Raw genomic sequence first — 25,188 nt, 5'->3', positions numbered from 1 at the left:
AGCCCCTATTACTCCCAACAAAGAATGTGTGCCAATTGGTCAATATGTAAGTATCAATTTGTAATATTTACAATACAATTAATCTGAAGAATTAACATATTAAGAAGTAGCATTAATTTTTAAAAAAGATCTGTTACATATAGGTGTAGGACACATCTAATAATGAAAGGCTAATATCTAAATTATTGTTGATGATGATGCTACTCGTAGCTATTCAGTGAAAATAGTATAGTATAGTAATAATTTTCATTAATTTGAAGCGGTGAAATAAGAATGAATATAATAACTAATGAATCATTGTTTATTTCCAGTGTAGTGTTCATTCTGATTGCTGCTCAAACTCTTGTCTAGGATACATGAAGAGATGCGTCTCTTGAGATAAAGGATAAAAACTTTTACACAAGAAGCAAGGGAGGATTTACATTTATATACTTATATCCATAAAAAACTAATAGCTACATTGAATAAACTTTTAATTAACATTAGAGTGTTTTGCAAAATTCTTTAAAATTTTAAGAAAATAATTCGTTAATAAGTATCTACAGAGCAGTTCAATGTCTAATATACATTTATTAGATATTAACATTATGAATAGGATTAAGTTTATTTTAATACTGAGTATGTTGTAATATATTCAATTTATGAAATCAATGACTTTTGTCAACTGTTGTCGTATAAAAAATAAAAGTTTTATTGTGTTTTCTATTTTTTAACATTACGTATTGGGTGAATGGGATGATTGAGTTTCGATAAATCGGGAGGATTGGCAGCGAAATGTTGTATTATCTTCATTGCGTCTTCTGATATCTTCCATAGATCTGGATAGTTTTGTTTAAAATCATTATACCATTTACTAATCTGAAATGTAAAAAAACATATATTATAATAATCAACTAAATTCCTTGACTGTCTAATTCTAGTATCTACTATACCTGTGTGTGCTGTTACAGGTACTAAATTTATTTAAAGTGAAATTACTAAAAATACTTGGGTATGTAAGTAAAAAAATTTTAAAATATACAAGTATTATAGTAATTTAGTTCGTTTTTTAAAGGAAAAAAAATATTCATTCCAACTAAACAGCAAAAAAGTTAAATTACGTGTCGCTTAAATGGAAGATATGAAATAAGGATAATCTAATTAGGTATATTTATTATATACTCCAAAGCAATGTGATTTTATTGGCACAAAATTACAGTCCCGACGATTAGGTACTGTATGATGATACGAATTACAGTACGACATGTATAATACATGGTATCTCAGAGCTCTAGAATGGCAACCATGAGTGGTATATCTGGAGTCCCATGAGAACGTGATGTTCATAGTGCTATCCACGTATACACGCAACAGTTTCCGCTTACCATCAGGCGACCCGTATGTTCGTTTGCCATTCGAATTACCAAAAAAACCGGAAGTTACAAAATTTGTTCAGAATCGCTAGTGACGGTAACAACAATCGTCAAAAATACACTAAGACCACTTTTATGAATAAAGCAAAATTAAAAAAGGGCTGGTGCTAAAAGTTACAAGATGAGTCAGCATGGTCACACAATCATAAGAGAGCGTCGATTACTCAGGCTACTAGCAAGGGCTTTGTCTTTTACATGAAACTGATAATCATAATTACTTAGTATAATGAGTAACCTTTTGTTAGACCGATTACAAAATATTGTTGTCTCCAGCTCAAGCACTTAATTACTATCATTACATTATAATTTTAAATATTGTACCCCTTTTTACGAAGGTCAATAAAAAAGCATTACAGACACTACCATGTATTTGAAACACACGCATATATATATACTTTTTTAATTTGACGGCCTCGGTGCTCTAGCGGTCTAGCACACCGCTTTACGTCCGATGGTCGCGGGTTCAATTCCTCGCACGGCACAAACATTTGTATTCATAAGTATGATTGTTTGTATCGGTCTGGGTATTTTCTATGTATAATATGTATGTATTTACGAAAAAAAATTATCTATGTATTTGTATCAGTTATCTAGTACCACAAGCTTTAGCTAGCTTAACTTGGGTCTAGATGGCGCTGTGTTAATTGTCTTGAGATTATTATTCTTTATTATTATTATTATTAAACTCAGTGGTCAAATTGAGAATATATTAATATTGTTTGCCTTTAGTCTTATTGAATGTTAATTAATTAAGTTCGAATTACGACCATTGGTCGACCACTATTTATAATTACAAGTTCTAGACACTTACTCTTTTGTATTTGGAGAAATCAAAATCGATAGCTTCAAGTGTCATGATGGAGTTAATAAGTGGGAAGTCTGCGATGGTGACATGGTTTGCAGCTGCGTGACTTGTACCCAGTCGTTCTAAGTAGGTCTCAAACACATCAAGTTCTATATGAATTTTCTTCAGACCCAATGGAGTGCGCTCGTAATCAAAGAAAATGGGCGCCATCTGGAACGAAGAAGATTTAAAGGTGTTTTTTAACAAAACTTCTCCGAAAAGATTTGAATGATTCTTATAAAATTTAGTGTGTACATGCAGTTGGATGTGAATTATTTTTTATATCCCTAAGTGATACGGGATTAGTAAATTTTTATTTTGGCATTAAAAAATCATACAACCCTAAATTTTATCAATGTTTGCCATACTAGTTACATAAAAAAGGATTCAAGATCATAACTTGTTTAGGACAAAGTCAATTCTACCCATGGATAATTAAATTTTAACATTATGGTTCTCAATACTTTCTCTGGTACACATTTAAGTGTAAGTGTAACTGAGGGACAAAAATTTAAATGTCTTCATGAATTTTTAAATTCATTCTAGTATGAGTAAATGATTTTTGATTTAAATTGATTCACAATAGAGTTGCATAATAAAAAAATAAATCTTACCGTGTAAGCACTAATGCTTGGATAGAACGTTGATAAATTGAAACATAGGCGATGATTTATGATGGCTCTAAAACATGATTACATTAATAATGGTTAATCAAAATATTTATGTCACAAGCATGTATAGTTTTTTAAGAGTCGGCAACATGTGACATGCCTGGTGTTTCAAGCGACTATAGGTTACGGTGACTGTTTACCATCAGATAAAAAATGTGAACTCATAAAGTGAAGACCAACGAGGAGCAAATTGTAAATAGTAAGTATATTGAGAGCAGGTAATTTTTTAAAATAGTAGATAAGGACTAAGCAGCCTCATGCCCGTAATATATGATGTTAAGGACTGCTTTATTCATAATAGTCAATAGAAGTAGCTAACAAAGGATACTCAAGGATGTCAAGAAACTGGATACTGGTTCAGAGTAGTCGCTGTAGTTATAGAAATTAATGTAAATATTTGTGTCAACGTTTGCCCTCACATTTTATATACTTGAATAAATAAGAAAATACTTCTGTATTGTCTAACCTTATCTTAGGGTCCACTGGATACAACGAGGTACCGGGCTTATATTTATCACATAGGTACTGCAATATGGCGTTGCTCTCGCTCAGATAGAATCCATCGTCGTCTAATACTGGTATTTCTTTTTGAGGATTCATCTAAAATGGGAAGTGAAATAAAATATGAAATAAGTACATAATAAAAGCCTGTAAGTAATATTAATAATTAATAAGATAAGATAAAGGAGGTTAACTTATTTAGAAGGTGGTGGCAGACGAAAATCATTACCTACTTAAAAATTACTTTGTAAGTAGATGGACACAAAACATAAGAAAGATAGACGACGACGTAATAGACGAAGAGATAGGTGGTAGAAAAGATGACTAATTCATTCCGTGGCCGTTATTTAGTGTCTTAAAAAGGAAAGCAAAAATATACTATGCCTATCCCAAATAACTAGAAAATATTCGAATGAAAAGGTTTTAAAATTATCTATTTGTACATTTTTTTTAACACTTTCGGAAGGAATATATGTAGTTGATTCAGGATAGCTTTGATTTAAGAATAAAGGATTCTAATGTGAAGATAGCCAGAGAGACAATTACCAATGCATATTCCGGTGTCCTATGATCCCCTGCACAATAGTCGACGTCGATCAAGTCAAAAGGCAACTCCAGCTTGGCCAGCAGTTGACGTACCGACAAAGATGGTGGCCCATCACACACGGCGTATAGCTTAAGTACCATTTTTCTTCACTGTGTATCTAATCTAGCTGTAATATAAATTGAATAATGAAATCATTTATAATTTCTTCTTTCCTTAGAAACAACTCGTCAAGTCTAAATTTAAAAAAGAAATATACAATAATTTGTGAAATCTAAAGTTTCAGAATACGAGTCAATAACGTCACACTCGACTATATTTTACATTTGTCACAGGATTCTTGGCTAATTTAAAGATAGATACTTTCTAGTGTCCTGACTACTTCTGACTAAATAAAAAACTTCGTCTTTATTCAAATGTCTATCTACCTGTCCCAGCGCCATATCTAAAATTGGCAGAGATTATTCTTTTACGTCTAAGAGTGATATTAGTTCTGTGGAGTGCTGAACTTTATTGACGATTATGTTACAATATTTTTTGTACAAAATATAATATTATTCGGCCCACATTCCTACTAGTCGGATTATTAAAAATGTAAACAAGCCTATCTAAATAAGAGTATTCTTATCTTATCATCACTCATGTATGGAAGTTCTTCAAATTTATTCGAGGTTTATTGAGGTGCGACGTAAAGAAGACAACATTTAAATTTGCAGTCAATCGATTCATGATATCTAATACTGAAATTGATATTTTCTCCAATGACTGTAATCTATATTCAAAAATATTTTAATTTACTCCTTCTCATAACAACAGCACAATTCAGAACCTCCTCTTCTTAAAATTCGGTTGACAATGGTACAAGTAATTTGAAATTACAGTAATCACTTCGCTTGCAGCCACTGGAACTGACTAAACTTGTTTTGAAGGCTACAACAGTTCACCACATCGGGCTACAGAGAGAATTAAAGCTGACACAATTTAACTTTTTCTTCTAATATAACATTAGATAAGTCAAAAGGGCCTAAGTTGTGTAGAATAATAAAATTTAGGAAAATTAAAATTTGTCATCTGTTTTACAACTAGATGATAATAGTAATAATAACGATGCTGATAAATATGTTGTCCAGAAAATAAATAGGCGACGCAAATTATAAAATATTTAATTTGGTTATTGCTAAATAAGCAATGTTTCATAAATTTGTTTAACAAACACACAAAAACAATAAGATTAATAATAGTAAATACATCTGTTGTATTAAAAAAAATGTCAAAATAGAATCACAATTCTGGCCAACAAATCGCATGCCATGCCCAAAAATACACAAAAGTAAATACAGAAAAAAAATGGTTTAGTATTCTTATGTTTTGGTTAAAAAATAACTTTTGGATACGAACCTAAAATACAGTGTGTCACTAATATAACGTTTGCTATTGACTCTGCGCATGCGTACACTGAATATTAACAATTCCCTTTCACTTTAACTGGTTGGATTGATCCTACAGTTTATGTTGAAACATGTTATTAATATCTCTGTAAGAATATAGCATAACAGATGATAATATTGTTTAACAAATGACTTAAGTTGTGTTTCGATCAAGTGTGCGAAATTTTTTTCTCTTAGTGCTTCATTTTTCTTGGCGTAAACTAAGAATTTAGTAATTTATCTTTAATTCAATATGCACAAGATGTTAACCTACTTTTGAACTATTAAGATTGTTTTACATTGCTTTTGTGTTGTCTCTTTTAGCAGAGACCAAATATAAAGACACGAAGGTGTTTTGCTTAGTCAGTGATTTCTCAGCCATTTTCGAACAGGAACATTGCTTGTATATAAACGACTTCATACTATGTGTCTTTCAAATTCTAAGATATTTTTATTTTTGACCACAACCTTATTAGAACTTAATCTGAGATCAGAAATCACAACTTATAAGTAATTAGGCATGTCAGACACTCTTGCAGGAATGGTCGTTGATTTTCTGAGGTTCTCAAGAACCTTGGATATTCTATAATTGATGTACTTTTAATTATAAAATAGTTTTTCTATAAACTCCACCTTTCTGTTTAATTCTTTCTACCATATGAAATACATATAACAGAAAGAATTCAACAGAAAGGAAATTATTATTTAAAATAGCTATAAATATATTTATCTACAGCTACAATAATTCGTAAGCAAAGAATAGTTATAATCAAGTAAAATAGTTATAAGTCGGTAAGTACCTGTATAACTGAGGGCAATTGCATTGTGTTAATCTTCTTCGTAATTTTGCTAAACCACATTAACCCTCTAGTTGGCAAGCTTCTCATAATAAGCGCTAATAATAAAAATATAATTTTTCATGTTATTATGAAAAAATATGTAAGGAAAACGTGAAACATGTTAAGTACATGTTTCACGTTTTCCTGTTGTGGAGTTAGGGTAAGGTAGTGAAATAACAGGTTTCGGAGACATGACGAACTGGAATATATCTGGAATCTATGTGGAAAATATTATTTTATGCGAAAGTGAATCCTATGAGAGTAGTATTAGTGGTAATGCATCACATAACAATGTGCTGTTTATGTATATAGACGACGTTTACTACTTACCATCAGCTAGTTATCAATTTCATTGATAAAAATTGATTTAGAAATAAAATAAGATGATATTGAAATGTAACAAAGTATTGAAATCAAGTTGAAATAGTAAAAAATAATCCCGCGCATCTTGAAAACCTTCAACAGTATGCAAACTTACTGCACATATATTTATATTGTGATCATTTAAAGTAAATAGAAAAATTATGCTAATTTAATAAGCGAAAAACAATTTTATCTAGATGCAGTCGAAGGGTTAACTATGGAAGTAGTTTAAGTATGTCACAATATTGCAGAGATAACTTCCTCGAAATTATTATAAATAAAGGCAAACAAAAGGGAAAACTGTCTTTTTGTGGATGTAATTCTAGTTAATATCTTGACGTTCCAAAAATGTGTGTAACTAAAAAATATGTAATGGGTTTTTTGTATCTTATCTCTTTGAATGTTGAAGCGGATTTCCTGAATGTGCAATCAAGTCAACAAAGCTATAATCCTGAAAATGTTCGCGTGACGCGTCAAGCCGGGTATGTGTATGATAAACCGAATATATCTTTTGATCTGCCATCTCGACCTTCGCCGGTGTCCACTCAAGCACCAAATGTTGACAGGATTCAGGAGCAACAGATGTATTATGCCTATCCGGTGCCATCGAATGGAGACACCGTCAATATCGGCTACTCCTCTTCGACTGCTGGTTCTACAGCTGTCGCTGGCGCCTCTGTTGGTGCTGGCAGTACAGGAGAAATTTCCGGCGTCCAAAATACCGCACAGGCAAGCTCGACTGGAACTGCATCTGGTTATAATTACGGAACTCAAAATTCTGCTACATTGGGTAGCCTAATAGCATCAGGCCCTACTGGTTACAATTATAACACACCAACTTCAAACATGGGTGCAGTTCAGTCTGGAAGTGTATCGACTAACGCTCCTAAGTATCTTCCTCCGATAGCAGGTACAACAGAAAGTGGGCTATCTGATGTAGTGAATATAAGTCCAACTGTTCTACCTAACCTTGTACAACTGCCTGAAACGCAATATTTACCTCCAAAACCAGCCACTCCACCTCCACCGTCACAACCTGTACCAACTCTAGCCCAAACCCCGACACCTACTGCAACCCCTGCTCCAAAACCTAATACCGAATACTTACCACCTTCCACACCGGGATATGGAGTTGTATCAACGCCTGCACCGACATATTTGCCACCAGTTCTATAAATAAATGGTGAGAAAATATTCTCATCTATTTTGTATTTCTTTTATATAATATGCTATATATATATTTATTAATTATGAATAAAACATCAAAATTATGGTTCTGGTTTTATTGGCTCACTCAAACCTCAACGTCCATTCGATGTGGTGTTTTACAGATAATATGAGATAACAAGTTCATGTTACAGACACGGCATATGTCTGTGTAATACTAAATTGCCACGCAATTGCCAGTGCATTTTTGAAGGCATTATCTTTCAGTTTTCTTCTGCTTAGTTTGTTTTTGTTTAGTACGAACTGTCAAGGATTGTTATATTTTTTATTACCTGCTTAGATAGGCACTATAAAACAGGACAACTTATGTTTGACGAATTCTAATTCTGTTCTAATATTATATGTGCGAAAGCGTAATTGTCCGTTTGTTACCTTTTCATAGCTAAATAGCTGCACGTATATAATAAAACCGCACTTAAATTTACCTATTAAGGTTAACTTTTTTCTCAAAATAGCAGGCCAAGTACCTAACTTAAATTAAAAGGTTTATAGATAAAGGTACGATAGGAATAGTTATTTACAATTTATAAATCAAAAATTGAAACTATACGAGTTATGAGGAACCATACTAAATATGTACTTATAGGTCCAAGTTCTCCCGCATCTACATAGTAGATACACGTATTCCAAATTTCATAAGAATTACTTTAGTAATTAGGATGTGAATGTTAAACAAACAAATAAGCACTTATTTAAATGATGTTGGTGACAATTTTGTGAATGTGTTGTTTCTTTTTAGTACTAAAAAGTATTATTTTGTCATTGTTTGTTTACGCCTTACTTCTGATGGTAACGGGTGCGATTCCTCGCACGGTACAAACATTTGTATTCATGTGTATAATTGTTTGTACAATTATGTGTGTTTTATATATATTTAGTATATTATATATATTCACAAAATGTAGGTAGGTATATATTGACAACCTCGGTGGTCTAGCGGTCTAGCACACCGCTTTACGTCCGATGGTCACGGGTTCGATTCCTCGCACGGCACAAATAAAACATTTGTATTCTTGAGTATGATTGTTTGTATCGGTCTGGGTGTTTTCTATGTATAATATGTATGTATTTACAAAAAAAAATATCTATGTACTTGTATCAGTTATCTAGTACCCGTAACACAAGCTTTAGCTAGCTTAACTTAGGACTAGATGGCACTGTGTGAATTGTCCTGAGATTATTATTACTATATATATTTATATCAATTATCTAGTACCTATCTATAACAAAAGATCTGTTTATTTTCGGACTAGATGGCGTTGTGAGCTGTATGTAGATATTAACCGAAAACCTTTTCTATATTAGAGAAGAATGGGATCTCGTGATATACAGATAGAATAGAAATCAATCATACTACCAAGCTAATATGTACCTAGTATCATCTATTTTTATACTTTACATTTACAGCACCAATTACCTATAACGTGAGATACCTAAAGAGTGAGAGAGAAGGATCTATCAGGACAACGTCTACAACACTACTACATTCGGGCACTGGCTGGGAGTGGCTCGGCCTTCGTTTGGCCAGTGCTCAAATTCAGGGTCTGCGCGGCGTGTGTCGTATTTGTTTACGCTCTTCAAATATCAATTAATTGAGTGTTCTAATAAAAAATACGACATAAGCATGTACTGTACAGTATGTATGAACAATAATAGAAAACATAAAAATAAATCATATTTCAATTACCCTAAGGACTCTGCTAAGTAAGTAAATATTTGGTTACAATATTATATATATATATATTGTTTCTGTTTCTTCCTATGCCTCTATATAAGTGTGCAAGAGTGCTATACAAGAAAGCTACGTTCTAGTACAGCACTTCTTATATAAACTGGAGAACTTGAATTTATCCAAAATACATTCACATTGATTATAATAACATATATAGGTGTATGTACCTAAGTGCTTAAAGTCAATTAGCATACACCACCTGACTTTAGTAGTATTTTGTTTTTGTTCAAGTTGTTCACTTCAAAGGGTAATTTAGGGTCCAAGTAGTTATGGACTTAGTGATAAATAGGTTATTATTTATAATAAATAATTAATTAATATATATATATATATATATTAATTAATTATTTACGACGACTATTATTGACAGTATTTTTATATATTATATATATAAAAATACTGTCAATTATCAGTGATAAACTTTCACTAATAATGGTCGCCACCCAATTGAAACTAACATTATTTTTATTATAGGAGAAATGAATGGTTAAAAGCTGTTGGTCGAGAAGATCTCATTGCAAAATTTCTTCACGATAAAGTAAGCCAACAATACAGAATATGCGAAGACCACTTCGAAAAAACCTACATTAAGTATTCTAAGAACAGAACTGTAAAATTTTTATTTGGCAGTGCTTTTCCAACACTCAATTTGCCATCTAATGACGGTGCAACAACGAGTCAACGTGGAGATGCACAGCTCCAAGTCCCCATACAAGAAAACCTGAAAACTAAATGTTTCCCTATTAATGAGGAATCTTCAAGTTCACATTGTTCTTTCAACAAAATAATTACTTTGGAAGGCCAAAGATCTTGCAGTATTCAAACAGATCCTGTTATTCGAACAGTTGAAAGTAGATCAACACAAACACCTCTTCACCTTTCAGCCGATACTCCAAGAAAGAGAAAATTGGCATTTGAACTTAGGGAAGCCAAAAATAATAAAAAATGTGACTTAGATAGTGTGACCAAAGAAGAATTCTTAAAATTATGCGATAAGTTTATACCTAGAGATATGTTTCAAATTATTAAATTGCAATTAAGCACGAAGACAGGCAATACCGGAAATGGTAAATGATTTGATAAAATATTAGGTGTTCTATTTAATTTAATTTTTTCGTTTATATTAATTATAAACAGTTTTGTACAATTTTAATTTCGTGTACTATTTTTTTTTAATTTAATTTCAGATATTCTGAGCCAAATTTGGTGTATACTAAAATGTTGCTTACACACGCTTAGGCTCATGTGGGCACTACCGCTGACTACATTTCTGGGACTACAGATCAATACATTCACGAGCATAATATTCTGCTCGTGAATGTATTGATTACTGGCAGTCGAAGTTAAACCGGCACACAAACAGTAGATTTTTCTAGAATAGAACAGAAATCTTGAAATTATAAGTTCTGAGTAAAAATTCATAAAAACGTTTGGAGTTGGCAATACTAATAAGCAGTATCCAGAACCGTAAAACATATTAATAAAAAAAAACATAGTGCTATCAATGTCAAATTATAGCATTGCTATATTAGACTACTTCTCAATTATTTGGGGTATTTTGTATTTTTGTAAATTCATGGGTTAATGTTCAAAAGTGAGCAAAAGTGTCTTGTAAAATTTAGTTATTATTTTATTAATTTGTATTCTAGTATACATATAAAGATTTATTGACACTTATTTTACATATGTTGTTTATTCCTATTCATTATTTTTACTATCTTATACGACGATGATAAGGATGGTATATCTGACGAGATACCTCATTTTACTTTTAAAACTTTGTAAAGGAAATTCAACGAAATATATTATTTCTGAATGAATGTAATTCATCTATTTTTATTTATCGTACAATTATTTTCAGGTTGGCAACCTAATAAGAAAGCAGTTTAAAATGTATTTAATGTAATCATGACATATACTAAATATATATGTACGTTGGGTAAGCGTAATTGTCAAGTAAGGTGAAATTCACAATGGCTTGTTGGTTATTTTAAATTTAATTAATCAATACAGTATGAATATACTCTGAGCAGTTTACTTATAAAACATTGGTGTTATTTAGTATATTAACATTATAAGAAAATTGTTTGATATGGTTTTAGGGATTCACAAAAGCGATCTAGCAACTCTACTCTAATAATGTCATTAATGTCAAGAATACGTCAAGTAACCAAATAACGAACGTCATACAAAAATAGTATCAAGATGAAAGTTATTTTTAATGTTTCGCATAAAAATTGATTTATTAAACATTCTCAATATTTTTAGAATGGAATATTTAATCCCAAATGAAGATTATTGCTTTTGATTGATTTTTATATTGTGAACATCTAACTCCATTTCTATTATAGTTCACTTAAATTATGATTCTTGTAAAGCAAACATTACGATTATCTCGATTAGGAAGCAAGGTAATTCCGAGGTAATTATATATGTTGCTATACACATATAATGCCAATATGAATATGTACATGTATTAAATTAATATTCATTTTTCATCCAAGGAGCGTGACCTTAAAGTTAATTGGTTGTCTTGTTTCACGAATATAATGAATTGACTACATATGACCTCCTTGAAGTTAACAACTCTGTTACTTTCTGTGATTTCTATTAATGTTTAGTGCTGTGTGGAGTGAAGTTATTCTAATTTATTGGTTGCAGAACTACCATAGTGTGGCCTACTGTCGTCAAACATGGTGCACCTCGAGATGACAGGTGTTCAATTAAACAGCAATATTCTTACTATAAATGATCTGCCGAATGAAATACTGATATATATATTTTCCATGATTGACTTTGAATCACTATTGACGGTGGCTAAAGTCTGCATTAGATGGCAACAACTGTGCCTCACACCATGTGTTTGGGACAACACACGTCTTATAGTCTGTATGAAGAACTATGTCAGGATTAGTGAAAGTATTGTGCCTTTTGTCGCCAAGTATTTAAAAAATGTTAAATTACAGTATTTCAAGTTGTATTCTCAGGTTAGGTCTTCCCTAATAAGCTACTGCCCAAATTTGACTCATTTAGAAATTAGCATTTCACAAGTTGATAGTTGTATTTTTGAGGATCTCGGACATTGGCCTAATTTAAAATTCTTGAGTTTTCGTAACTCCCTGATTGTACAGAATCCAGAGAATGCTAATGGAAATTTTGTATACCATCTACCATTTGAAAAATTGAGGTACCTGGAGACTCTGGTATTATCAAATTTTGCATTAACACACAGTAGTTTGTACAGCATGTTGGAATGTAAAAATTTAGTCAGTATTAGTATGGAGAAAATGAAAAATATTCCAGCAGACTTTCTAGAATCATTATTGAAAACTAAACAGTCCACTTTACGAGCATTGCATATTTATGGGGATACATTGAATGATGACATTATAAGATATATAGCCAGCTGCAAATTCCTACAGGTGCTCCATATCATGACTTGTAAAACATTATTTGATTCCAGTTTGTTGCACTTGTATAGGTTGAAAAACTTACATTCTCTAAAGCTGCGTCATGGATATTTCTCTACAAGTGCTTTACTTGCTTATTTTTCTAATAACACTTTTCAAAATTTGACATACTTGAGTCTGTCCAGATGTTTGCACATCACTATGCAGGTTGCAAAAGTAATAAAGACTAGTGCGCCAAATCTTAAAGAACTCTCATTCTATCTATGTCCTTTTATTATAGCCCCTGATTTCAATAGATCTGAATTAGAAAAAATGTTTGATATACAATTATTACTTGATTGAAGTAAAATAGTTTATGAAGTTGGTTAATAAGAAGCAGCTTGACATCCGTCCGCCACCTGAATGTAACAGTTCAATGTGTGATTGCCTTTAAATCAAATTATAGTAATATGTGTATATTAAATAAATTACATATAAGCACACACATTATTTAGCTTTATAATTATTAGTTTAAAAAGTAGTTGAACAGTTCATGACATCTAAATTTTAATGAAATAGTGCCTGATTATAAGTAGCAATTTATAATATTATTGAAAAACTCAATGAAAATTTGATCATTAACTCTATTCTAAATTATAAATCAATTTCATATTGATAATTATTCTGAGAAAATTATGTTACATATAAAATAAATTACTGCATGAATAAACTATTTCATAGAATATTACACTAAGGAGAATTTATAAATTTAATAATATTATTATAAATTCTTCTTAATATCACAATATTATTTCAATTAGCGAAATATAAAATGATTGTGTATAACTCCATGACAAAAAGTATTTAAAAAATTGATAAATTTATTTTAAATTAATAGATACTATTAATTTTAGTATGTAGGTTGTGTTGTGAATGTGTCAACTAATAAGTATTTAGAATCAGTATTTTTAAATGTTAGTACATCTTCCACACTGTAGGAAGACAGATACTTAAAGTACCCACTTTTATAGATCTTAATATACTTATTATATAAAAATATTATACAAAATTATTCACTTATTGATATTATGTATTCTAATCGGTTTCTTCAGGTCCATTGAATTGTTAATTTAAATATTAGGTTTCACCTACAAGATAATTTTTTAAAAATCTTTAGCAATTATGTCACCATTTAAAGCAGAGTTGTCTGTAGTAATAATATATTACTGAAGAACATTATTTAGAAAAATAGTAATATAAAATGCTTTAATATAATATAATTTATATTCTGCCTATCTTTAGGGCTTAAATACAAAACAAGATGATTATTACTGTGTTTGCTGTTGATGTTTAAGTAGTAACTTAGTCAATTAAAATAGATGTGCCTTATCAACAATAAACAATTTTGGATACTCGAATAAATTATATCCTATAAATTATCGTAAATAATTACTTATTCATATTAACATAATTTTTTGGCAAAATTTAGTTAGTGAATATTGTTTAACGAGAAACGGCAATGAAGTAACATGGTCTAAAAAGATGAAAGTGACTATAAAAAAAATTTATATGACATTTAATCTTATGATGTGATAAAAATGGAGATTGCTGAATGTATGTTACACCTTTAGTCTACTTAATATTAAGTAGGTATGCATATAAAATAAATGTGATTAATAGTCTTAATATAATTGTTTGTGCTCTTTTTTTATGAAACGTTCAATAAATATTTTCAGCAATATTTTTATATATTTATTAGTCAATGATTCTATTATTTTATACCACTTAAGTACAAATTACATAACCGTGGCTCCTGGCAATGTAATAAAGAGAATTGAAATGTTTGGCAATAATTACTATTTCATATTTTCACCAGTATTATACAAGTTAGTTACGGTCGGTCTACTCTTGAACTTCTTGAAATACAAAACAATCTCTTGTTATCTATGAATGCATATTCCTATTGATGAAATCTCAAATAAGTGAGAATTTACCATACCTATCACTATCAAGGATTAGTTATCAGGCTTAAATAAATTGCATTAATATATGGAAAAGCTACTGATGCCACGGAGATACTCACGCGAAATTGGACAAAATAATAAGTCATATTTTTATAACTGATTTATTTGTGTCTTAAGATACGAGTTACTCGTACGCCTATATAAAATGTGAAAATAAATAAATATTTTTATTATTAGCTCTTATACACTTTATAGGAATGGCTCTATATTTATTTCGACTGCTGAACAGGGGTTGGTTAGGTCGAAGGCCGCCAGCACGTTTGGATGGATCACTCCTATTTTTCCAATAACTTCTCCGCCCATTACGACTTCTGCACAACGTCCGGGGAAATAGGCGGGATCTACAGATTACAAATAAATTTCATTTAAAACTCCATTACTAAGAACCGCTAAGTTTCTATAACCGCATCTATAAATCGCATAGAACCAACACGAGAGTAAACTCGTAGAAATATCATAAAGACAGGTACAAGTTGACGAATATATTGCGATACAATGAAATTTAAGAATAACAGGTATGATATCTCAGTCCTCTGGAATGGCAATGCATCAGATTATGGTAACATATGTATTAAGTAGCTGTGCCCGCGGTTTCACCCGCAAATTTATAGTCTATATGTTATTCTGATGTATAAAGCATCATATAAACTTTCGCGTTTATAATATGAATAAAATATCTGTTATTTGAGGAGGACTATAAAATGGTCCGCTCATTATCACATTTATGAAAAAGCGGGGCAACATAGGGGTAGTGCTAAATATTCACCCTTCTATCGCTAGCCCCTAATTTTAATAGGGATTTTAGTTTATACGGCAAAACAACGTTTGCGGGATCAGCTAGTAATAATATCCCTGGATAATTCACACAATGTAACTAAACCGCCTTCGAGCTATCTCTGCACTCCCTAACGTTGATGGTAGAGAATACTAATAGCTGGTAGAGAAGAGCATTAAGCCCGCCTATTAAATAAATAAATGTCACCTAGTCCCAAGGTAAGCAGAGCTTGTGTTAAGTGTACTAGACAACTGATATAAATACAGGGATAATTTCAAAATCAGAAGAGCCGTTAAAATCTCTCCCATTCTAATTTCACGTGAAAAAAAGACAAAAAATACAATTTAATATAGAATCTCCTCTTTTCTAAAGCTGGTGGTGGTGACCTTCAGGTCATTAATGAGGTCTTCAGAATTTACCGTCGGTCTGCCGCAGTGAGTATCCGTGTGGGCCAGTAGACCGCCAGTTGCAACGTAGCAGCAACATGAGGCGATCGAGAAGACCGTGCACGAACTGGAACCCGGCCGCCCGACCGCAGTGTACCGCGCAAACACGCCGACAGTTGCGTGCCCCCGTTTCTGTTTAGTTACACTAGGATTAAAACTAGACTACATATAAATTTTAATACTATACTTCTGTAAAGCCGCTGACATTTATAGTAATTTGTAAATGAATGTATAACAATAATAATAACCATGGGTGTGGCAACGCAGGGTGGGGCAGCAGTCTAAAATATTATGTAACTAGCAAACAACACCCCCCCGATTAATTTTTTCATACAAAACGGCTGCATCCTGTATCTGTATGGTATTTTTTGTATCAACTGTCGAGTTTGAACTTTCTTACGGATATTAAGTATCGTAATTAGTACTTAGATAACTTAATTTTTTGGCAGGTTGGGGCAAGCGTCCCATTCTGTCCCATCTGTGGCTACGCACATGATAATGACTCAGAACAATTCACACATCGCCAGTCTCAAAGCAATATGGGTACTAGACACCGGATATAAAAATTTTTTTTTTGTAAATTGATAGTATACAAGAACTATACAATCATACTTGTGATTACAAATGCTTGTAGCCTGCAAGGTGTTGAACTCTAGAACATCGTAAGTAAGGCAGTATGCTAAACCGTTACACCACCGAGACTGTCATATTATGATTGAAAACATTGTTTCCCTAAAAAAAACTTGTACCTCTTTCTGATCATGTACTCATTATTATGGTATTTCAATCTCAGATAACGTTGCGAGTCATGAGATGAATCGTATAATGATTCATGTAAATCAACATGATTTATAAACAGCCTAATATTAGCTTGGAACCATCCATAAGTTACGCACACGAATTATACGGCTTTTTCATTCACTGTTGGTCACATTTTTGGGAGATTGTCACACGTTGTTTTTTTTTATTTACCTATAATAATATCTGCAGCTTCCTTTGTGGGGACAGCCTTTTGGCCTACTTTTTTTAAAAATTATCCTGTACATGTTTTCCATTGATTTTTTTTTATTATTATTATTTCTCACACGATGTTACACTGTCGCCACCTCCCCTAACCTGCGACGTTTTTTATGGTTGGCCTACTTGATGTACTACATAGGTTGTACATGAAGTTGGTTTCAACTAGTATAAACTAACCGCCAGACGAGAAGGGAATTGTTAATAATGTAACATTAGTAACACACACACTGCATTACTTACACGGTTTTATTTTCATACTGTATTTGTATTGTATTTTGTTTGTACCATGTCAGGTTGACCTCCACCTCTGGAAACCGTCGTGACCAATTCCTGGTGAATTTGTCACGATGGGCTAACTGACTCATGCTAATCTTGTCATCTCCTACTGGTGTCCCCGCCAACGTAAACTGTTAGCGCAGATAGTCATCATCATCATCAGCCTACTGCAGTTCACTGCTGGGCCTCTCCCAAGGCACGATCTTCAGCCCTTCTCTTCCAGTTATTACCTTCAACCCAATGTATGTCGTTTCTCCATCAAACTGCTATGCAGATGGGTGCACCATTCCATTATAATCCATAAAAAAAAACTAACCGGCAGTCTTATCAAGCAGCACCACGTCACTTATCTCGAACAGTTTTAATGGCAGGGGCATTTTCTTGTTGGATGCTAGTGTTTTCAGTAGACCGGGCAACAAGACAGTTCGCACTACTTGGAACTCCAGTGTCTTAGGGTTGGAGATATGAGCAGCTGGTACATCCTCGATCTTCAACCCCAGTTTCGTTGATACATCATCTCGTGAGCACTGTAATGCAAAATCAGACAAATTACTTTCGCCTATATAGATTTACAAATGTACCTATTATGGGGAGAAAGGAGATTGTTAGTAATGTGAATCAATAACCCTTTTCCTAGCAATTAACTATGTCACGTTGACCTCCACGCGGTTCCCCCTAGAAACCATTATGTTAAATTCCTGGTGAATTTGCCCGGATGGGCTAACTGACCTGACCCCATACTCATCTTTTCATCCTCCACTGCTGTCCCGTCAACCAACCGTTTCGCCAACATATACCGTCAGCGCAGGCAAGTGCATCATACCATTATCATCCAATTGAAAAAAAAAGTACCTACTCCTGTCCCATTACTCTGGCTTTCGTGGTACAGGTTTATATATTCCAGGGTAAAATTTATTAAATTATACTAATATATTTGTGAATAAAGATTATTATTACGGCGATTAATTATTATATTGACGGCCTCAATGGTGTAGCAATGTTACACACTTCTTTACTTCCGATAGTCGCGGGTTCGATTCCTCGCATGGTGCAAACATTTGTATTCATAAGTATGATTGTTTGAATCGATCTGGGTGTTTTCTATATATATTATGTATATGTATTTACAAAAATAAAAAATCTAAGTTTTAATATCATTTGTCGAGTACCCATAACACAAATTCTGCTTACTGGGTAGTGATGGTGCTGTGTAAGTTGTCCAGGATTATTTATTTATTTATTTATTCTTACTGACCAGTGTGAATGTAAGCGCTTCCGTGTACCCAGCATGTGCGCATTCGATCCGCAGTTGCTCGGTCAGCTTGCTAAGTGGGGTTTGAGAGCCCTCCGTCACCACCAGCGTCGGGCGCCGGGGTATACGATTGTAGCTGTAATCACAAAATTCTTCATCAATTAATTTGTTGTATTTATATCATTATTATCCATAAAAAAACACAAGCTCTGCTCAGCTTGGGACTAGGTTGCGCCGTATGTGTCCTTGGTAATTATTATTATTTATTATAATTCCTAAAGCATATACATTACAACCATATTGTGTATTAACTATGTCCTGCGACGTTGCCTACTTAGTTTAGGCGTAAAACCACGTACAAATTAAACTGAATCAATTTCATCACGAAACAAGTCAAATAAAATTTATGATTATTTGCAGAATACAGTGCTTATTGGTTTTAACAACATAAAATATAATGTCCAGTGATTTCAGCCTGCATATAGGTGTGCAAATTTTTATATAATACTAGCTACCCGTCCCGGCTTCGCATGGGTTTACATGTATTATACATATTCCTCTTGAATCATTCTATCTATTGCTCAAAACTGCATTAATTTATTTTATACTATGATGATGATAAACAAGCATATAAGCTCATCTAATTACTACAGCAAATTACCATACCGTACCGTTACCGTAGCCTATGGACACCCCAGACCCAGGGGTGTCACGTGCGCGTTACTGATCCGTAAGAAACTTTAATATACTCTTTTTAAAATAGTACGTAAACCTAAAATTGTAATCGTGCGTAGTTCATAAGATCGGGAACTGACAGCGATTTCATTTTATACAATGTAAAGATTATGTTCATGTTTCTAATATAATCTACAATAAATAGACAAAAATTAAAATACTTCTTACAAAAATGCGAATGCCTTCAAAACACCTGTACCTGACGAGTAGGAAAGAAAGAGATAAAACATACCCGTAAGCGATAGCAATGTCTTCATAGAGATCGCAGGCATGTATGATGTCATGCCTCGTGGGTGGAACCTGCACCTGCAGCACAGACTCCGCCAGCTGCGTAGGGAGGCACATGCGCGATAGCAGTTCTGCCAACTCGTCGCCTTCCGCACTAGTAAAATAGAAAGAGATAATAATATATGTTTATTCGATACATGAAATAAACAAGCAACAAATATTAGGCACATCGGTTGTAGAATAAAGCTGGTAGAGTAGAATACCATATGGCACAAAGCTTGCCAAGTGGATTTTTTTAAATAGTGCAATAAAGAATAAATAAATCCATCACATTTAAAATTAGTGTTCTTGTTGCTGAGTAACAGTTATGTCGAAATACAACTTACAAAGCAAATTGCTTGAAACCAGTGAGAATCCGGTAACACGTAGATAAGTTTTTACAGTCTGAGTCAAGTCTGTACACTAAACATTAAAAAACTATACTACATGTTGTAAGTAAATATGGTTTTTTTATGACATTGGAATGGTAAATAAGCCGACGGCAAGCTGCGGACATCGCATCATCGTCTGAAGCACCCAGGCAAGCTACTCTTGGCTTATAGCATATATCACTCCTCAAAGAAAATACATTTTACAAAATAAGTTGCATGGCGGCTGAAATAGGTGAGTAAAACAAATTGTTAGTCCAATTCAGTGGCGGACTAATTGTAATTCCGGCCCTATTTTTTAGTCATGACAAACTCTTTGCGTGTGGTGGTTTCAAAAATTACGGACCCAGACACGTGCCTAGGTTGCATAGATCTTAGTCCGCCCCTATTGGAACACAACTAGTCGAAAATAAATTATTTGACTTACGTGATTCCAATATAATTATTTGCTTTATCGACATTTATTAATTCCTCTCTATATTCTAGTTTTGGGTATAGTTCGTAGGTACCGTCTGGGCCGTATACCTTACACTGCTGCACCTCGTACTGGTTGGTGCAATATTTGGAGAACATACACACCAGTGTATCTAGTACTACGATAGCCTGGAAAATATGCAAAAAAGAAAAAACTAAATAAAATATTCAATATATTTTAGATATTATTTAAATGTAAGATTTAGAGTAAAATTACATGTTAAGTAATTGTATGATTTGTATATTTAAGAAGAATTGCGAAATTGAATTTTAAATTTGCTTGAGTCAGTATCAAGTTGTTCATCCTGGCTTCGCCTCAGTGCTGATAACTGTGAGATTTTTATATGGCTGTATTATGCATTAACTTTAAGTCATAACTTTAAAATCTAGTTAAAAAATAATGTATATAGCACGCCTAAATTATTAACTCTAATTAATTTGATATTACTGTGAGTTAATGAAGTTTTGTATTAAGTGTGTGATACATTTATTGAATATATATCCTACTATAAGCCACTCTAGAATAATTTACCTTTCAAACTGTGATAGAATTGTTGCGTTTACACCCATACCCTTTTACTCGCAAATCGACTTTCACAAGAGAAAGATAGTGCATAGAAAATTCGATCTCAATTTATAATATTAGTAATAAGTACAAGAGGACTACTTATTATAAAATGGTAGACTAAACTGAAACAAACTCCGACACTCTATTTCTGTTCTAAAGCCTACTCTCGATAGGCACTAAGTAATATCGATATTACTTAGTGCCCTACCAAGACTAGAATAAAGTTAACAAATTAAACAAAGGATACCTTAGTTAGATCAGTGGCCGTGCATTCTATGAAGACATTCTTGGTGTTCAATGTAATTTTGGAATGGTCTCCATTGATGATAGGCGGCATTGACAATACTATGCCGTCTTTATCCTTAATTATAGGATAAACTGGGCTATCCCTTATAATTCCCAAATATTGTTTTAATTGCGCATGGGTCTGAAATAAATATTGATTATGATCAATAGAAAATAAATAACATATGTGATGAGTCTGCATTTCAAATGAATGGTAGGATAAAAATCACTGTTCAAAAGTACTCATATTATCATGTTGTATTTCAATATATTATAATGATAATTATAACACAATTAATAATAAAAAATATGTAACATACCGAATATAATTCCATAAGTTCTGGTGCCGTCATTTCTTTCTTTTGGTTTAATGCTTGGAATTTGATTTGATTTGGTGGCAGGGCGTCATAAACAAAGGGTCCTTTAATGGTGTCCAAATCGTGTGTACCAATAGCTACTAATGTTCTCTTCCTGCAAATGTTTTGATGCAGTTTGTCCTGTAAGAATGAGATATTTGTTGTTTTTGAAAAGCGCTTACTGTCCCAGGGAGAGCATAAATTTGATTTGTTAAAGATATTTTCCCTCATCAGAGAGTTAATCAGTTATTTCAATCTATTGATATCTAATACACATTTTAAAATTAAACAATTTGATAAAGAAAATGCCTATTATTTTTTATGAGGTCTATTGTGAGTCATTATTGAACCAAGCAAATTTCATAATTGTACATCTGATAGCTTTTGTGTTTAACCTACTCATTCTTAAAGTATTTGTTATTGATATTCTATAAAGCAATGGGTATTTAAAAGGTCAAAATTTTTTTTATACTACCTACTGGTTTATTTTCATCAATATTATACAATACTCTGTATAATAGTGATGTATGTATGCATGTATGTCTTCTTATGTTATCATAACAATATTTCGTATTTGTTGACTATAATTTGGGATTTATAATCTTTGGAATATTTCAAGTGAATGGTTAACCTTTCCGCTCTATCATCCGATGATAATGACAATGTCAAAAGGCTGATAGACCTAAACTCGTTAATAAAAGACACTGTAGCCTGGTTATCAATGATTGAAACTGGTTTTTATTTCTGATTATTACTATACCTGTTTAATTTTGTTTACTGTTTGACATTATTTACTCATACTGTGATTCTATTTTTATATGTATACATAGATAAATATGTACCTATATTTCCTGATAGCACTGATACATTGTGCTGATAACTGTTTAAAACCTGGTAAGCTCTTCTAAGAAATAAACATAATCATTTTTTTAGATATAAAAATATAGTTAAGAAATAACCTGCATTCTAGCCTACCATTTTCTATGATGTAAAGAATCACAGTATTACGATATGTCAGAGATAGTGCTATATAAAATAGTATGTTTTTTTTTATAATGTTTTAATCATTCATAACAACGACTTTGTAGCCATTTTGAGGATATTTTATACATAATGCACATATGTATATTTATTTTTTAATCTAATAACTTTTACAATTATAAATTTAACACATTGGAACCATGTAAAAACTAATCTTAAAAGGAGAGAACATTTTCTGTTTTTAATAATTAAATTTTAAATGGATGGATTTAAAAAAAAGTTTCATTAACACATTTTATCAGCAAACAGCATTATATTAAAAAAATGGATCCATGCGAACCCAAGAAATATATCTTAATATCTACAAATGTTGAAATCCTATAGGTCTATCGTTTGTTCTGTCTCTAAGAAGTGGTTACAACTTTTCATCATGTAGAATGTTAACCTATTTATATTTTTTGTAGAGTAAAACTAGACTTTACCTGTAAATCTATGAAACTGTCATATGAGTCTTTTGTGAAGGTAATGCCCTTAAGGACAGCAGCTACAGCATAAGGCCTGATCTGTGCAGTAGCAGGAGTCAGGTGTAATGAGTAGCAGTCTTCATATTTCTTAAGCTTGTATTGAGCTGGACCCTTCCTGAAAAATTTTATAATATTAATACCATCTGTTTTACAAAGCTTTATTTATTACTTACAAGTAGGTAGAAAACCTACTGGTAAGCTGGGCTTGTGTTATGGGTACTGGAGAACTGATATAAATACGTAGATTTTGTTTTTTGTAAATACATACATAATATACATAGAAAACACTCCAACTAATACAAATATTAATACTTATGAATACAAATATTTGCACTATGTGAGGAATCAAACCCACAACTATCAGAAGTGGTGTGCTAAACTGCTAGACCAAGGATGCCATCTGAGGTAATTTTTATTTTATATATTTATAGTATTTTATATAAAGGTAGGGTGCAGAATGGTGGTGGCATATCATTCATTGGTGGGAGCTATGAATTTCCAGTACTTTCAATTAAATGTATGATTAAGTTATAATTATTTATTTTAATGATAACAATCTCTTTCTATAACATAAACATTGTAAAATTGTATTATTTGTGTAATGGGTCATATGTCTATCTATATGTACATAATTTTTTTCTGTTAAATATGTATGAAGCAATAAATAGATTTTATTTATTTTTAAGATAAAATTATGACTTACTTATTCTGGAAGACCAATATACCTTCAACTAGACCCTCTAGACATAGTAAATCATAGCGATTGGCAGGTATGTCAATTCTATAAAGTATTTCTTCTGAAACACCTGTGCCTGCCTGATCTCCCTGTTCTTTAATCAGCATCTGCTTTTCAGTTGTCTGAAAATTTAAATAATTTTAAGTTTAATAAATCCCAATATTGTTTAATTTTAACAATATTTAGAATTTATGACAATTTCTATACAAATCTATGATTGTATAGAAATATAAATTAATTTGGTATACAGATACAACACATTATAATAATTTTATTGGAATTTTTAATCTCAAACTAAAAAATATAACAAAAGGTTTAGTTGGTCTTATTTCACAAAATCATGCAACATCTTTTGAGACAGTTTACACTGTCTTTTCCAGAATTTAACACATGCATATATTTAATAATTTTATGTACGGTGTACGCCCATGTGATGCAAGAGCGGAACGCTAGTGCGTTAGTAAATTATCAACAATTATAGAGGTTATGTATTTCTGTACAACATGAAATAATAACAATAAAATAAACTTACAACTTCATCTAACTCTAGACCGAATTCGAAACACAAATCCTGGAACTCGTCATCAGCTGAAATATACATTTTTTCTTAAAAATAAAGTAAAAAATAATAATTTTGCATCTATATAATAAATTAAATGAAATCTCACTGTAAGTTCTGCCGAGAGCTTCGAAAAGCAAATCGCGTTTTACAGATATTGTTGGCATTTTTTTTATTCTACTTTTCTCCTTAAAAATTATAATATTATTTGCGAAAACTAGTTCAATAATAAAAAAAATACAACTGTAAATCGTGAACTAAATGAACAATTGACAGACAATACCACAGATAGAACTACGTTGACAAATAGTGTTGACAATACCATTAATCTACAGATGATCACAGATTATAAATAATTAATCATACACAGATAAATAAATAGTGGTGTGCTGTGGTTGCATAAAACGGATATTTTATTTTAACAAGCTTTACAAAAACCTATTACTAAAATGAATTGAATTAACTTTGAAATTGAAACTACAGTTTGCTTATTGTTGTCATAAAAAACTTATTTTAGTGACCCATGCATAATATGGATATTTTTAGGTCCCACATATGCTCACGTGATCACG

At 32.0% G+C, this 25,188-nt stretch overlaps 4 protein-coding genes across 7 annotated transcripts; 2 read left to right on the top strand and 2 right to left on the bottom strand.

The window, feature by feature from the left end:
- Positions 1-702: 702 nt before the first annotated feature.
- On the bottom strand, positions 703-6,221 carry LOC131847862 (glutathione S-transferase 1-1). Of its 3 annotated transcripts, none has more exons than XM_059197552.1 (6): positions 6,200-6,221; positions 3,975-4,141; positions 3,394-3,527; positions 2,871-2,937; positions 2,224-2,427; positions 703-858 (listed from the first exon to the last, which is right to left on the bottom strand). In XM_059197552.1, the coding sequence occupies exons 2-6, from the start codon at positions 4,113-4,115 to the stop codon at positions 703-705; spliced, it is 702 nt and encodes a 233-aa protein (XP_059053535.1). In that variant the 5' UTR covers positions 4,116-4,141; positions 6,200-6,221. The 3 variants fall into 3 exon arrangements, with proteins under 3 accessions (XP_059053535.1, XP_059053533.1, XP_059053534.1); XM_059197550.1 differs by lacking the exon at positions 6,200-6,221 and adding an exon at positions 5,371-5,432; XM_059197551.1 differs by lacking the exon at positions 6,200-6,221 and adding an exon at positions 4,771-4,851.
- A 728-nt stretch (positions 6,222-6,949) lies between these two features.
- Positions 6,950-7,777, top strand: LOC131847860 (large proline-rich protein bag6-B-like). The gene is made up of 2 exons (XM_059197543.1): positions 6,950-7,083; positions 7,168-7,777. The coding sequence occupies exons 1-2, from the start codon at positions 6,950-6,952 to the stop codon at positions 7,775-7,777; spliced, it is 744 nt and encodes a 247-aa protein (XP_059053526.1).
- A 3,944-nt stretch (positions 7,778-11,721) lies between these two features.
- Positions 11,722-13,989, top strand: LOC131847857 (F-box/LRR-repeat protein fbxl-1-like). 2 transcript variants are annotated; one of them, XM_059197540.1, is made up of 2 exons: positions 11,722-11,971; positions 12,222-13,989. In XM_059197540.1, the coding sequence occupies exon 2, from the start codon at positions 12,254-12,256 to the stop codon at positions 13,310-13,312; it is 1,059 nt and encodes a 352-aa protein (XP_059053523.1). In that variant the 5' UTR covers positions 11,722-11,971; positions 12,222-12,253; the 3' UTR covers positions 13,313-13,989. The 2 variants fall into 2 exon arrangements, with proteins under 2 accessions (XP_059053523.1, XP_059053522.1); XM_059197539.1 differs by having other exon boundaries at positions 11,722-11,982.
- Positions 13,990-15,078: 1,089 nt separating this feature from the next.
- LOC131847854 (phenylalanine--tRNA ligase beta subunit) lies at positions 15,079-24,912 on the bottom strand. The gene is made up of 12 exons (XM_059197531.1): positions 24,726-24,912; positions 24,590-24,645; positions 24,025-24,179; positions 23,280-23,436; positions 21,781-21,957; positions 21,423-21,602; positions 20,561-20,736; positions 19,710-19,859; positions 18,746-18,878; positions 17,807-18,017; positions 16,168-16,326; positions 15,079-15,314 (listed from the first exon to the last, which is right to left on the bottom strand). Exons 1-12 carry the CDS (start codon positions 24,781-24,783, stop codon positions 15,163-15,165), a joined length of 1,764 nt encoding a protein of 587 aa, XP_059053514.1. The 5' UTR covers positions 24,784-24,912; the 3' UTR covers positions 15,079-15,162.
- Between the last annotated feature and the right edge of the window lie 276 nt (positions 24,913-25,188).

Source organism: Achroia grisella, unplaced genomic scaffold (genome assembly GCF_030625045.1).
Source record: "Achroia grisella isolate CSIRO2021 unplaced genomic scaffold, CSIRO_AGI_Agris_v1 utg544, whole genome shotgun sequence".
Taxonomy (NCBI): domain Eukaryota; kingdom Metazoa; phylum Arthropoda; class Insecta; order Lepidoptera; family Pyralidae; genus Achroia; species Achroia grisella.
Note: the sequence above shows the minus strand (reverse complement) of the source record. Positions and strands in the feature narration are given on the sequence as shown.